General features: G+C 40.2%; 1 protein-coding gene and 1 pseudogene across 1 annotated transcript; one reads left to right on the forward strand and one right to left on the reverse strand.

Annotated features, from left to right (window-relative positions):
- Window positions 1-25: 25 nt before the first annotated feature.
- LOC139468613 (guided entry of tail-anchored proteins factor CAMLG-like) lies at window positions 26-5,728 on the forward strand (annotated as a pseudogene).
- Window positions 5,729-7,102: 1,374 nt separating this feature from the next.
- LOC139469414 (transcription factor A, mitochondrial-like) lies at window positions 7,103-15,791 on the reverse strand. The gene is made up of 7 exons (XM_071251579.1): window positions 15,712-15,791; window positions 13,951-14,081; window positions 13,298-13,368; window positions 12,767-12,916; window positions 11,422-11,517; window positions 10,152-10,208; window positions 7,103-9,516 (listed from the first exon to the last, which is right to left on the reverse strand). The coding sequence occupies exons 1-7, from the start codon at window positions 15,777-15,779 to the stop codon at window positions 9,214-9,216; spliced, it is 876 nt and encodes a 291-aa protein (XP_071107680.1). The 5' UTR covers window positions 15,780-15,791; the 3' UTR covers window positions 7,103-9,213.
- Window positions 15,792-15,881: the final 90 nt, after the last annotated feature.

Raw genomic sequence — 15,881 nt, forward strand, 5'->3', positions numbered from 1 at the left:
TATGATCAGCTGCTGATAGTTCGAATATAAACAGCTGATAATAAAGTGTGTTTTACAAGTCAAAACTGATATTCATATATTTTTAATGGTGTTTAGTGTAAATAATTACCACTGGACACTGCGTGAATACATGAAGTTGTTTCAGTAAAATATATCCTACGAAAGTAAACTTTAAAAGAAAAATCAACATGGCGGAACTTGCAGCAAGACGTGACGCAAGAAGACGAAAAATTCTTCAAAATTCAGAAAATCGATTGAACAGGCTGCTGGGGAAGCCGATCGATACTGAACAGGGTGAGTGTGCCTTTTCGTTATAATTTTCAAAATTGGCAAATTACTTCGCCAACATGCATTGGTGCATTTTTTCTTCAAGATTGTTTTGTTTTCGCTTGCTGCGATGCTTGGACTGTTTGAGTACCAAATCATCTTGGCCTATCTAGATAACATGCACCAGTTTGTTTTAAGAATGATTTTTAAATCACCCCACAGGTATGTCACATATATATAACACAGAGTTTGGGGATAAAATCATCTGTTTATCAGTACATGCTTGAAAATGTAGAACCATGAAAATTTGATGGTAAGACTTCCGCCCGTATCCCCCTAAAACATCATAAAGAATTAGGGAAGAAACTCTAGATCTGACACAGACAATCATTTTCAATGCTCATAGATGTTATCTCTGCATGGCATTATGATCACTTGTTGACGACTCTGATCAACTCAATCTTCAACAAACACTTTATATCAATCAAAACTGTCTTTACTACAACATCGCCAAATAACAACTGCCGCCTCAATGGTTATCACCACTTACGTCATCAGCTATCTCACCATAGTTTCCAGTACCTAGAACTTACAAAGTTCAGAAAACTTACACAAGAATGACAGCTCGCGTATCCACAGACGTCGCCATGTCTGGTCTTGTGATTAACTATACTACACTACATAAGATGAGTATTGGCATAAAATATTCCAATTAATTCCCCATTACCAATTAATTTTGCTGACCTATGATGAGGGGTTCGAATCCCTGGTTCGCCCCGATTATGTTTATAGGTTTGTCAGCACCATACCTGTTCTCATGGGTTTCGCCAAAGTAGTAAACATCAAAGAGTAAGACCTGCATTACATTGGACTTTCCACCCACATCAAGTTGACACACTGTGTTATAACTAGAAAACTGTTAAAAGCTGTGTTAAACATAACTCACTCACTAAGTTTGACTACCTTTAGAAATGCTTGTGTACATGTTTGCAAGAAAACAACTAAAAAGGACAACTGTATAACCATGATAACATGAACAATAACATGAACAATAACATGAACAATAACATGAATATTGTGTAATTGTTCAAATGTAGCCTTGCAGCTAGCGTACTTATATTTTCTTCCTGAGGCAAGGGAGTTAATGGACAGGATTCCAACCTTGTCAAACTGAACTGGAATTTTGTGGCTCGATCGCAGCATCACCAGTTGCGATTACGGGTTATTTCTCTTCTTTGTCCCAATTATTGACCAATCAGATTCCACCACTCATATCACTTGCATTAGCATCAAACAAAATGGTGGGGCTCAGTCAAGACGATGTGATTGATAATTGTAATCATATGGGTCTTATCTTGCAAAGTACATAAAATCACTTGAGCACCTTGATCAAGAACATGAAAAGTTTTTGAAAATTTCTGTCAACGCCCAGTTGATGGTACACATGTTCTGAAAATCCTGCGATAACCGAAATCTGCTCGGCAGTTGCCATGTTCTTAATGAACAATATGTCGATTTCGGTACGAGATTTTGATTGGACTGTACATAGACTCGTTAGTCCAGCCAAAATATGACTCGATATAATTCCAGCCTAGTTCAGCAAGGAAAATGGACTTATATATAGTCTGTGAACTCCCTGGCCTCAGGAAGCTGCGAATTTACATGAACTCGACTGCAGTGCCTAAAGCAGAAAGGCTACGGCTTGTGTTCTTTTAAAGATGTAACATGTAACATAGATGGAACAATAAAGAATTGTCATGCGCTAAAAGGGTTAAGATTCATATGTACTAAGAATATTTCTGTTTTAGATGAAGCAAGTTCCCCGGTGAGTACAGATGAGTCCGAGAGAACAACTCCATCACCAACGACACCTTCCCCAGAACCTGATGTCCTGCGAGACACACCATCAGTGAGCGAGTCACCGAAAGATGATGGTGACACGTCCTCCTCTCACAGCCCCACTTCGTCATTGCCTGAAGGTACACCTGTACATCCTCGCCCCCCTCTTCACTCTGTGAGGGCAGCCACTGCTACGTCCCCCACTGCTGCGTCCCAGGCGAGGATTGCCAGCAGTGGACAGTCAATACAGAAGAAACAGCAAGTCACACAAGAGACTGCAGGTTTGCTGCAGATTCTGGAAAACCTACGATTAGGGAGCTGTGTACTCGTGGCCTTCTTCGTCAGATGGGTGCTATCATCTGGATATGGAATCTTCTATTTCCAGGTTTGTTGATTCTCCCAGATACACTCATCCAGGATGCTTCATACAGTTTAACATTTAAACAATTTTCATAATCAAGCATTTTGTCCATGAATGCAATTGTGTATTGGTTGAATATTTTCTGTGGTATATTTCTTAGCCAGGGTAGCTTGTGCTAATGTACTGCAAGAACACGTTTCACTAACAAATATTGAAAACTCCCCAAATCCCTGGGCTTATTCAAGAACATTGTGGGTAGACATGACAGATCCCTGAGAGGAGCTTATGTACACTTGATGACGTCAGCAACCCTGTTGCTAGGCTGACGTCACATGGCATTGTTTTGCAGGTGGATCTTAGGCTATTGTGATGTGATTGTAAACTTTGTGGTGCAAGGCCTCGTTCTACAAGGCAATCATAGCTTACGACAGTCTCATGTGTGTGTTATAGTATTGGAGTTACGATTACCTGAGTGCTTCAATAGCTTTGTAGACTGCTGAATTCTAAAGGTAGGCTGTTGTAGGTATTAAATGATACGTGTTTGAAGTAGTATTATGTAGAAAATTCAATTGGATTATGCTGTGGACCGTGTAGATGTCTGCCTATTCACAATTCACAATTGCCTATGCCAATTTTTAAAAAGCTGTAAGAGGCATGTAATAAATAAAATACTAAACTCGCTTCCGTGTAATGCTCGTCTGATGACAGAACTTGTCACTCATTTTATAAAATTGGTATAACACTGGAGCTAATTTAGTATTCTATGCATGTATGTATGTATGTATGTATGTATGTATGTATGTATGTTATATTTCATATAATATTTTTGTTTCAGTCTATCTTTTTGCCTTTTGTACTGCTACAAGTTGGACTGTATTCCTTTCACTACACATACATGAAGGTAGGGTCAATATGTTAATTAATATGAACATAATTTATTTAAACAATCAGATCTGTGTTAACCGGTCCATGTACCTAATTACGTGATGAAACATCTCTCAATTTAGAATGTCATATTCATATTCATGCACAAAATCTGAATATGTTTTTAATGCAAGTTTTGTGAGTTAACATTCTGCAAGTTTGTGTTTCTCTCAGAAAATCACAATGAATTCATGTTTGTTACATTACAAAATATCTTTTCTTTCTAATCAGGATGTTGCCCTGCCTCATAATAGCTCGTTGATGTCAGGTGCTCTTGTGTTGTCGGGAATAAAGCCGGAGTTTGTTGCCATCTACAACAGAACAATGGGCTACTTCACTGCAGTCACGGAGGACTTTGCTCTGTATCTCTTCACGTTCCTCATATGCAATGCTGTGATGACATGAGTGGTGATGAGTTAACACCTCGGTGTTGGTGTGTGTGTGTGTGTGATGAGATTAGTGCTGTTTGTGTGAACTCCAGATGGACATCCCGGTGTCTAATTTAGTGCCTGTCATAGCTGACAAGGAATGGAATTCTCACCATTGGCCTGGAATGTCGGTTTTCTGTTCAGCTCACCTTAACCAAACATTTGAGTTGAGCTTATGTCATGGTGCATCATCTGTATGTCTCCATATGGATAGGAGATATACTACTCAAAATAAGTTGAAGAACACCCACAATTGGGAGGCTGGGTTGCAACTGTCACCACCCATTACAGATTAACTGCAGTCCTGAAAAAACTCAGCTTTTCTTTAACTTCTTTTTAAGTTGTATTTTAGCACAAATCGCACAAGATTAATAACATCACCAGATGACACCCAATTCAGGTGAGCTACAAGCTGTGTGGTACAATCTACCATTACAAATGAACTATTTCAAGCAACATCCATACACAGGTTACATTCTGAAGTGTGACCAAACAGACGTCCAGAGTGGACTGGGGTGAAACAGCTGTATAACTGATGATGTGTGGTTAAAGGAACATGCAGATGCCTTTCGTAACCATGTCAACATGGTTGTGTTGATCACAAGGTCAGACAGTTTCTTAGCTGTGGCTCTAAAGTAATTTCATCATTTGCTTTCTGTATTGCATAGATGCATATGTATTCGCTACATAGTACGCTCATTAACGTCAAAGTCCTACATGTGCAGTTAACTTATCAGTATGCAGCTGCTATTTTAACAGCTCCAAACCAACTGTTGAGTCCAAGAATACTGGTTTGATGTTGAGTCATGACCGTAAGATTGTTGCCACCTTCTTGTTAAGAATGAAAATGTGTCCTCAAGATGTGTTGGTTTGCCTATGCTATGTCACTATGTTTATTGTGTAACGCTGCACTCAGCAATATTCCAGCTATATGACGACAGTGTATAAATAATCGAGTCTGGGCCAGACAATCCAGAGATTGAAATCATGAGCATCGATCCAAGCAATTGGGATACAACGACATGCATCAACTGAGTAGGCAAGCCTGACCACCCGACCTCATTAGTCGTCTCTTACTACAAGCATAGTCTCCTATTAGGTCAAGCATGGGTTGCTGAAGACCTACCGGTATTCTAACTCGGATCTTGACAGGTCTGTTGATTTGCCAGCTCAGCCGGAGGCTGTTAAAGTGTCAGCTTGTGGCTGAGCATGTCTCCTAGCAGGAAGCACTGTTGTTTACTGGGTTGGTGATACAGGCATGTTGTTTGTTAGCACAAGTAACCATCTTCAAGCTAAAGACCAATGTGTTTTCTTGATCAACAGCTAGGTCTAGAAGTATCTCAAATTTCCAAATTGACACAAAGTCTTTTATTGTAATTTTGCATTTTAAATGCTTTTGTTTGTATTTAAGATGTCTAAAAAGAAATTAGTCTCAATTCAACCATAATAACATTATTTCACCTACCGGGACATCTTCGCGAGGCAAAGGAGTTAACTGACTGTAAAACCCCGGTTTCCACCCTGACTAAACTGAAATTTCGTGGACCAGTAATGGAGCCACCGGGTTAGGGTTATTACGATTGATGTCCGTTCTATGTCCCTCCTACTGACCAATCAGTGTGTGTCTAGTGCGTTTGTGTTAATTCAAGAGACACAAAGTGTTTTAATTGTGAAGAAAATCTTATGAGTAATTCATAGAGTTACCATTGTTACTTCATAACATTTTCACAATCATGTTTATCATCGATATGCATGGAAAGGTGTGCCTTTCATGGGCAGCCTGGTTTGAGAGAAGGCAAGGCCCCCTCCCAGAAGACAGACTCACTGTATCCAAGTTTTATTTTCATACTGTCAAGTGACATCATATTTACAAAGTAGGGAAGAGCTGAATAAAGGAATTTAAACATCAGCACTTGTTTATTTTGCTTATCATCTCAAATAAGGCAGGTGAATGACAACATGATTTTGTTTGATGAAATAGGCAACATGTTAGATTCCAGTGGGTAGCTCTGACACAAGCATGTATACATTCAGTATGTCATTAAACACGCCTATGTTCCATACTGTACAGAAAATGAAAGCTATATGAACAATGGCATTTGTTTGTTTGTTGTTTTAACAATCAGCAATATTCCAGCTATATGATGGCAGTCTGTAAATAATCGAGTCTGGACCAGACAATCCAGTGACTGACATGAGCATGACCATCTGATCCCCTTAGTCACCTCTTACAACAAGCATGGGCTGCTGAAGTAGATCAAATATGTCTGTCTACCTTACAGATGACAGACAAATATTTCTGACAAAGTTTCGCAGTGGATTCAGCAGAATGCATGATGCGATAGACACTCAGTACTCAATGACTGGGCATGTTCATTAAAATTAGTTGTTGTTTCAACTCAATGACAAGGCCAGCCAAACTGATGACTACTTTTTTTGTTTTGTATGTTTGTTGTATAACGCCACACTCAGCAATATTCCAGCTATATGACGGTGGTCTGTAAAATAATCGAGTCTGGACCAGACAATCCAGTGATTGACATCATGAGCATCGATCTACGCAATTGGGATTGATGACATGTATCAACAAAGTCACCGAGCCTGACCACCTGATCCCGTTAGTCGCCTTTTACGGCAAGCATGGGTTGCTGAAGACCTATTCTACCCCGGAATCTTCACGGGTCTGATGACTACTTGTGATATCATCCCCCATCCTCGTACAGCACAGGCCCAATACATCACTCCTGCTGCTAGCCAGTATATTCTTAAGTAAATATTAAAAGGCAAAGATCCTTTGAAAAATTGGTCATGGTTGTCAGAGTGAATGTTGTTAACGATACAGTCAACAGTCCAGCAATAGCAGCCAGAACATAAATCCTGTCAAGGCAATGATGAGCATCCCACCATGCCACAAGGAGATGCAATCGTTCAAATCACCCAATCTAATTTAGTTGCCTCAGCAATATGGTCCTTGGGACCTATTCTTACTTGTGTCCATCGCAGGTATCTTTAGGAAAGTGAGACGGTTAATACCAATATTATTCTGAAGTTTCTTAAATGATTAAATAGTATTTGCAGTTTGAAATGCTCAAGTTGTGAGGTTGATTAGAACACATGCAAGATGATTGGACTGCCTGTGTAGTGTAATGGCAGCTATTTCAAAGGTTGATCACCAACTGCAGCACAAACCGATAATATTGGTTTGATATATTAGTACAAGGTTAGATATTACACCCCACATTTGGCTGAGGTCAACTTTCAAACCAAACAAACTCATTTTCTGAGATATTTGTACAATATATTTATTTCACTGTTTTTTTCCCTTCCATACAATTTACAAAGGCAGCACTCTCATGCAATGTAAACAATATAGAAATATTCACGCATACTTTGTGTGATGAGGCATCCAGATCACTAGCCCCAGCCAGCATGGCAGTGTTACGCTACAGCACACAAACACATAATTAAACATCATGAACACAAGGTGGTGATGAAGATACAGTTTGGCATGGAAACATCATTTATACTTAAAGACAAAAATATCATGATGAGTCATCAGGCTTATGTAAGCTAGAGACTAATTCCTCTAAGATCTGTATATATAATGTGGTTGGTTGGTTTGTTGTTTGACGCCACACTCAGCAATATTCCAGCTATATGATGGCAGTCTGTAAATAATCAAGTCTGGACCAGACAATCCAGTGATTGATATTATGAGCATCGATCCACGCAATTGGGACCGATGACATGCATCAACCAAGTCGGCGAGACTGACCACCCGATCCCGTAAATCGCCTTTTATGACAAGCATAATTGCCTTTTACGGCCAGCATGGGTTTGGTGAAGACCTATTCTACCCCGGATCGTGTATATAATGTGAGACCATCACGGACACACAAGGGGTACATGTGGTTTTATGCATTTGGCTTCATACCAGAAGCTGTAGGCGAGTGATACTGCAACAACAGATTTATCTTGCCGACTTGTTAAATCAGCCATGGTAAAAGAATTTATTCAAATCACGCACACAAGACAGCGTGGATAATGTACCCTGGATACATGAGGATGCATATAAGGAGGACATGTTTTGATAATGAATGGCTCCTTACCATGACGTACAACCATCGAAATACTGTAACACAGTGTGTATCACTTCCCTACTAATGCTGAAGACTCATCGACAGAAAGTTTTGATTTTCAGGCTTGTACAGTTGACAGCAGACAATGAGCACCCTGTCCATGAAGCTGGTCAGTCCGGGTCCCGATCGACACAATATCATTAAGATCAGGTCTCAGTTCTAGCCACCGCAGAACAAAGATCGGAGAACATCCCATCATGTGTTACTCCGTTACAGGTTGCGAGAACTAAGATTTGGTGGATCAACAGAGAGCCATCACCAGCTTAGTTCTTTTGCAAACCATGCTTGTCGCAAAAGGCAACTAACACGATCGGGTGGTCAGGCTCTCTGACTTTGTTGATGCATGTCATCGTATCCAAAGTGTGTGGATTGATTCTAATAATGTCCATCACTGAATTATCTGGTCCAGACTCGCTGTCATATAGCTGGAATATATTGCTGAGTGCGGTGTCAAACAACAAACAAATAACATCACTAGCTAGTCCGTCCATGTCTGGATAAACAAAGAACTAGACTTGACTCTTGTTTTAAGATCAGGATTCTGCACAGCAGGTCTCTCACATTTAGAAATGATTGTTGTTGACATTTGAACACTGTAATAATGTGCTCATTGTCATCTCAAGTGTTTTAATAAACAGGTGCTATTATTTAGGGATTAATTCAAGAATAAAGAAAAACTCATCCTTTTAATATCAACATTGTTAAGATTGGATATAGTTCCCAACAAGATATGAGGTAGCACATGGAATGACTACATCTTTGGTCTGAATGCCCATGTATACTGGCAGCAATACATCCAGCGGGTAATGTCTACCATACTACACTAACTAGCACTGCCACGGCAAGGTTTAGGGACAACTATACTTGTCTGTCTATCCTATGGCTTTCAGTTTGCCTCATGAAGAGCATAAGTGCCCTTGTCTGACATCCAAAATTAATAGTCTTGATTCAGAACGATATATATACTTCTCAACCGATGTTAAATAACACCTGATCTTTTCTATTTCTGTTTTTTCTGTCATGCCATGGCAGTTTAACTTTGCTAAATGAAAGAATCGGGTGTTCTTCAACTTCATTTGAGCAGCACATATTTGGTTCTCCCTGTGCATCGTGATGATTCAGTATGATACATACCTCATGTCCAACATGCATCACGATTCAGTGTGATTCAGTGTGATTCAGTGTCTCACATTCCACACACATCAACATGACATGGAGGTTATCTAACCACAACTGTAGGTCTTGGAAGCACCAGCTAATCAGTTTGTGTGGACTTGGTGTCGGTCTTTGTTGACTTTGACCTTGGTTTAGCTGCTGTTTTGCCACGTGTCTTTGTCTTAGCATTACTACCAGCTTTTGATTTAGCATTAGATATAACTCTCTTTGCTTTTTTGGCTTTCTTGACTTTCCTTGCCGGCGGCTTTGCTGCTTTCGTTATTTTGGTTCTACTTTTAATCCTGATGACATCCTCTCTCCCGATCGCCTTCATCTTGTCCTCCCAGACCTTCATCTCTGTCTCATAGCGTTCCCGGTCCAGCCGAGCATCCTCATAGTAGATCTGAAACAACATATGTAGACATCACAATTCACATACAGCATAGCATTTTCCCAACATTTACACTGCATATGTTGAGAGGAAGAACTCTTCAATTTTATTCAATTCCATATGGGAACTTTTTGCCAGCACCATACCGGTGCTCGTGGGTTTCACCAAAGTGGTAAACATCTGAGACGTGCATCACTTCGGGCTTTCCTTCCACATATGGCCGACACGCCATGATATAACTGGAATACTGTTAAAAGTGGCATTATACGGAACACACTCACTATATGTGAACTTAGAATACACCTGGGCTCCACAAACACACACACAGATTACACATACACACACACAGATTACACATACACACACACAGATCTCTCATTTTCACGCATGCGAGCACACTGGTTACGTATCCTATAGAAGTAATTGCTGCTTAAATAGATGTGCTTGCCGTTGTTTCAATAAAGTATTAAAACTGTCAATTTCTGCACTTGGACTACCCTTAAAATAGTTCTGCCACTAAAACTGTAATAACTAAAAAATATACAAAACAGTACAAATGACACAAAGTACTGGCTGACTAACTTCCCACAAAGCCGCCGCCATACAGACTCCACACTCGGTGGGGAAACATCACAAATGATACACACCTCCTTTTCATCGTGCGGCAATGTTTTCCAGTTCTCAACCAAACGCTGGATGACAGTCTACAAAGACAAAGTAATGGACAAATGAAAATATAAATGGAGTCATTAACATCATCTTAAGCCAAAGTATCACTGAACTGAGGCAGTCGAGAGCTATAGTCCAATCATCAAATATAACATTATATGTAAGTCGTAAGAGGCGTCATCGGGATCGGGTGGTCAGCCTCGCTATCTTGATTAAGTAGATCGATGTTCATGATGTCAATCACTGGATTGTGTGGTCCAGACTCGATTATTTACAGAATGCTGTCATAATAGGTGGAATGTTGCCGAGTTTGGCGTTAAACAAAACAAACATAAGAATAGTGCCAGAGCACTGTAGCTCACCTGGATATGTAATCAACAGTAAAAAATGTCCACTGTATTGGTGTCAACAGTGCTACTCAATTATTTCCAGAATACTGAGGACAAAACTGATATCAATTGGGAAACAAGTAACTGAGTCTCAAAGTTCAGTCAGCAAGAATGAATGTACTATTGTATAACATTGTTGCAATACACATCAGTTAACAGTTACTTCACACAAAGTTTTAACTTTTATATACCTTCTAAGGAGAACAATATTTCTAATTCTATACAATATTCCACTAGTTTCACATAAGGCTCATTTCATCCCAATGAATGAACAAAGTATGATGTCATCATAAGGAGAAACAAACAGATCAAAACTTCCTCAATTTAAGAGATGTTTACAGAGCCACAGATGCATTTTGGGAGCATAACATATTAAGCAGGAATGGCCTAGTAAAGGCGATACACAGCCATGATTCGAGGTTAGGTGAGCTAACAAAATGTGATCTCAATTCCTTTTTACCACAGGTTGAAACCATGACACTTGTACGACAGGCATGGCCTCCTGGGAAACTCTGTTTGTTTGTTTGTTGTTTAACGCTGCACACAGCAATATTCCAGCTATATGACGGCGGTCTGTAAATAATTGAGTCTGGGCCAGACAATCCAGTGATTGACTTCATGAGCATCAATCCACTCAATTGGGATCAATGTCATGCATCAACAAAGTCAGCGAGTCTGACCAGCAAGTGTGGGTTGCTGAAGACCTAATCTACCCCAGATCTTCACGGGTCTGGGAAGATCCCCTGACTCGGAATCAATCCCTCAGGGCCAACAAAGTGAACCTGTGTTGGTGACATATTCATGTGAGTTACACCATGTACGTCGTCTCATGCAATCAGAGTAACTCCCACGTACTTACTGTTGGATTGGCGCCTCTTGTCTCAAGTCGGGAAGATTTCACAAACAGCAAGAATGCATTTCTAATACTTTTTGGCTTGCCAAGACTCTTCAATTCCTGTAAAAAAACAGAAATGCAGTTCACAGAATAAAAATACTAGGACTACTTACAAAATGAACCTGGTTCAACCTGGTCATAACACCCTGCTTTCCAATGTACAAAAGGTGGCATTATAACCAGGTTGTCCTGCTTTCCAATGTACAAAAGGTGGCATTATAACCAGGTTGTCCTGCTTTCCAATGTACAAAAGGTGGCATTATAACCAGGTTGTCCTGCTTTCCAATGTTCAAAAGGTGGCATTATAACCAGGTTGTCCTGCTTTCCAATGTACAAAAGGTGGCATTATAACCAGGTTGTCCTGCTTTCCAATGTACAAAAGGTGGCATTATAACCAGGTTGTCCTGCTTTCCAATGTACAAAAGGTGGCATTATAACCAGGTTGTCCTGCTTTCCAATGTTCAAAAGGTGGCATTATAACCAGGTTGTCCTGCTTTCCAATGTACAAAAGGTGGCATTATAACCAGGTTGTCCTGCTTTCCAATGTACAAAAGGTGGCATTATAACCAGGTTGTCCTGCTTTCCAATGTTCAAAAGGTGGCTTAGTGTTGGGGTGGACATGCCATTCTGTTGGTGACAGGAATGTGCCTTGATCAGAAGTTTAGTGTTAGCAATAGGAGCAATATAGACTGGGTATAGCCCATCCTGTTAATACAACAGACGGACAATAGATTGTCCGCCAGAATGACGACTTGAATTCGAGGTTGTTGATATGGAGGTGTTAGGGTCAACAGGGGCCTCAAAGGTAGGAACAGAATTGGTGGAGGTTGATCGGGACAACGGAGACCTACAGGGATGGAACAGAACTGCTGGAGGTGTTTAGGTCAACTGGGATCTTGAAGGATGGAACAGAACTGTTGGAGATGTTGGGTTAACAAGGGCCTTGAAGGATGGAACAGAACTGTTGGAGGTTGGTTGGGACAACGGAGACCTCCAAGGATGGAACAGAACTGCTGGAGGTGTTTAGGTCAACCGGGATCTTGAAGGATGGAACAGAACTGTTGGAGATGTTGGGTTAACAAGGGCCTTGAAGGATGGAACAGAACTGTTGGAGGATGGTTGGGACAACGGAGCCCTCCAAGGATGGAACAGAACTGCTGGAGGTGTTTGGGTGAACAGGGATCTTGAAGGATGGAACAGAACTGTTGGAGGTTGACTGAGACAAAAGGGACCTCTGAGGTTGGAAGGAATTGGCAGGGGTTAGTTGGTACAACAGCGAATAGGACTAATATCAGTTGTTTATGCATACCCTTTTCTTTCTGATCTTGGCAAGCTTCTTTCTACGAAGTTGCCTCTGCTCATCCATTCTGTCCCTCTCCTCAGTTGTAAGGCTTTGCAGATAGAGTTGGTACTGCCGCTGATATTCCCTGTAACGCTCACGCACTTCACCAGTTCTTTCCTGCAACAATCAAATAACACAGGTCCTGCAACTAGAAACACTTTATGAATGTCAATACTTAAATCTATTCCCTATTTAGTGTAAGGCCAAGAACAAAAAACATTTCGAGAGGCAATGCACACTAACACGGTTCCACAGAATGAAAAGGTACTATTGAAGTAGGAAATAAATCTTCAAAAACTTGTTTCTGTATAAAGCACCTGAGAACAAAAACTTTGGAAAAGAATTTTGACTCTTACAAAAATACACCCTTTTTCAAGGTCTTACTAAACTTGTAAACAGTTTAAAGAAACTTTCCAATGACCAATGGGTTTTTAATTGGTTTTAAATTAAATACAAAATACTAAACACTTATCTCAGGTCCCACGTGACACTACTCACATCCTTCTCCTGTGGGTCCAGCTGATGCCACCTCTGACTTGCTATCTTGAGAGACTCTCTTCTGCTCACACCTGTTCAGAAACATACATTACATATTAGGGCTGGGACGATACACCAACTGTGCCATCCTATACATATCACAATACCTTACTCAAGATCTGATATGTATAATGATCCTTGCATGTCCTCTTATCTGTGGTGCGTAAGCCATATTTTTCATAGACAGGATGGCCAAATACCTGGCACACTAATGATTTACAGTGGGCAGTGTCAAGTATGGCGCAGTAGACAAAAATACGTACGTTTTCACTTCACATTTTCACTATTAATTTGGTGTTTGGTGTAACATTTATTGAAGAATACATTTGAGGTAAGAATCGTTATTTTTTACTGTGTGTGCAATTGTGATTGATACTTGTATCTAGGAGTAACAAATTGTGATCCACCAATGCATCAGTGCACCGTCCCACTACTATAACACATATACACAACCTCACACCTTCACAGATGCATGTTTGTATATATAACTCTGTCCCCATCATACGTCACCTTGATTAAATGCCCAAATTCTGATGTACATTCTATTTTTTGTGACCTGCATGTTTTTCAGATATGTTCTGATTCCAGTTTCAAGAAATGTAACTCCAACTTACCAGGATTGTTTCTTAATATTTCAGCAGTTTGAGAATGGGCAAATTCAAGGAATGCCCCAACAGGTCTCTTTGGTGGTGTTTGGGTATTGCAACGGGATGATACGACAAGATGACGCAGCTGGGAGGGGCATCTGAAACAAGATTTACAAGATCTCATACAATTTACTCGAGGTTTTAAAATATATATAACTAAATGAGAAAATGGAGCATATTTAGAAAAGTGACAATAGTCATATTATCCTAAAGTCATGACTTTTCAGACAGATTCCAGATAAACAGCGATGTGCATCGAAGCCACTTAACTCCTCACAACATCAACAAAGTTCAGTTGCATTCTAGTCCTAAAGTGTTTATTGATGCTGTGGACAATCAAAGATTGTGAACTTTTGTGCTTTCAGGGACTGACTTGTCGTACATAGAGACGTTTCCCTGAATTAGGAATGTTGTTTTTTGATGTTTTACGCCACACTGGGCAATATTCCAGCTATATGATGGCGGTCTGGAAAAAAAAAAATCGAGCCTGGACCAGATATTCCTGTGATTGACATTATGAGCATCGACCACACAATTAGGATACAATGCCCTGCATCAACCAAGCCAGATCCTGTTAGTCGCCTCTTATGACAAGCATAGTCGCCTTTTACAGCAAGCATGAGTTGCTGAAGACTAATTCTATCCCGGATCTTCACAGGTCGAATAAAGAATGATTTTGAGCAGATTATTTTATTGTGTGTGGTTTAACACTCTAACCCAGATCTTAACTGGTTATGAAAGGAGCTTTAGAACAAACAAAACTTGCCTCCTGTAACAAGCTAGTTCAAGAAGCTGTAATTACCAGCATGCTACCTTTGAAGAGAGTTTGAATGAAGTGTTCAAGTGGTCATGAACTGTTGGGTGTCAAAAAGATATACAAGGATTATGACAGTCAAAGTCGATGCCCATGACAATAATGCATCAGTAACAAAATTTGTTCGAGAAAGAGGCAATACTGAAAATGCTAATGACACCTGGCATATGTCAAAATCGATAGCCAAACAGGTGTGCAAAATTACAAGTGGGCCAAAATGATGGGCCCAAAAAGACTGGCATCATCAACTCTCAGACAAAGCTGTGTCAATTAGGACGCATATATATTATTGTCTGAAAAAGGCAATATCTTGAAAGAGTATGGGAGTTACATTTCTCAAGTTATTTTTTCCTTTTATCACTCTGTCCACTCTATTAGTAACATACTCAGTGAAGAAGCAAAGTAAGCTATGTCTGTATCATGTGCTTTTCTAAATTTAGCCTAGCTTCCCTGGCAGAGAGCCTTTCTATAGGCTGCCCACTTCCAGATACAGCCAAGGCCACTCCCTCACTGGCAAGGAATGTCCCGGTAGGTGCCTAACGTAATTGTAGCTTTAAGCAATGTTTGACAAGCATGGGTGATGGGTTGCTAAAGACCTAGGTCTTCAGGGGTCTCCTGGTAAACACAATACCATTGTCCGATTCATTGACATCCAGAATGTACTTTAAGCATTGTTTGGCATTATATTCATGAAACTAAAAACATAAACGCCTAAACTTGTCAATGGACACATATGGACCAGGCGCCCTTCAGATTCCAACTTGAACAGTTTTGACATTATTGATATTTATCTCGCACACCCAACACACAAACTCTGCATGCTCGACTCTATCTAAGCTCTTTCGCCAAAAAGTGTCATAGAAAGGTAGATAATTGACACACGTATTCATTAGTTGCATAAATTGTGGCTGTACCTCCAGCATAGTGACGCATGCTGTCTCAACGATAACTCTAATAACCCACTGGCACGTGTGACGGCCATTTTGCGTGGGCTGGCGCGCGATCGGGGATACTTCCTTGTGCAATGTTGAAAATAAGCAACGAAGTCAAATCTGCGAAATATCAGCTGATAATGCTTTGTAAT

Source organism: Haliotis cracherodii, unplaced genomic scaffold (assembly GCF_022045235.1).
Source record: "Haliotis cracherodii isolate W230 unplaced genomic scaffold, xgHalCrac1.p SCAF_2, whole genome shotgun sequence".
Lineage (NCBI taxonomy): Eukaryota > Metazoa > Mollusca > Gastropoda > Lepetellida > Haliotidae > Haliotis > Haliotis cracherodii.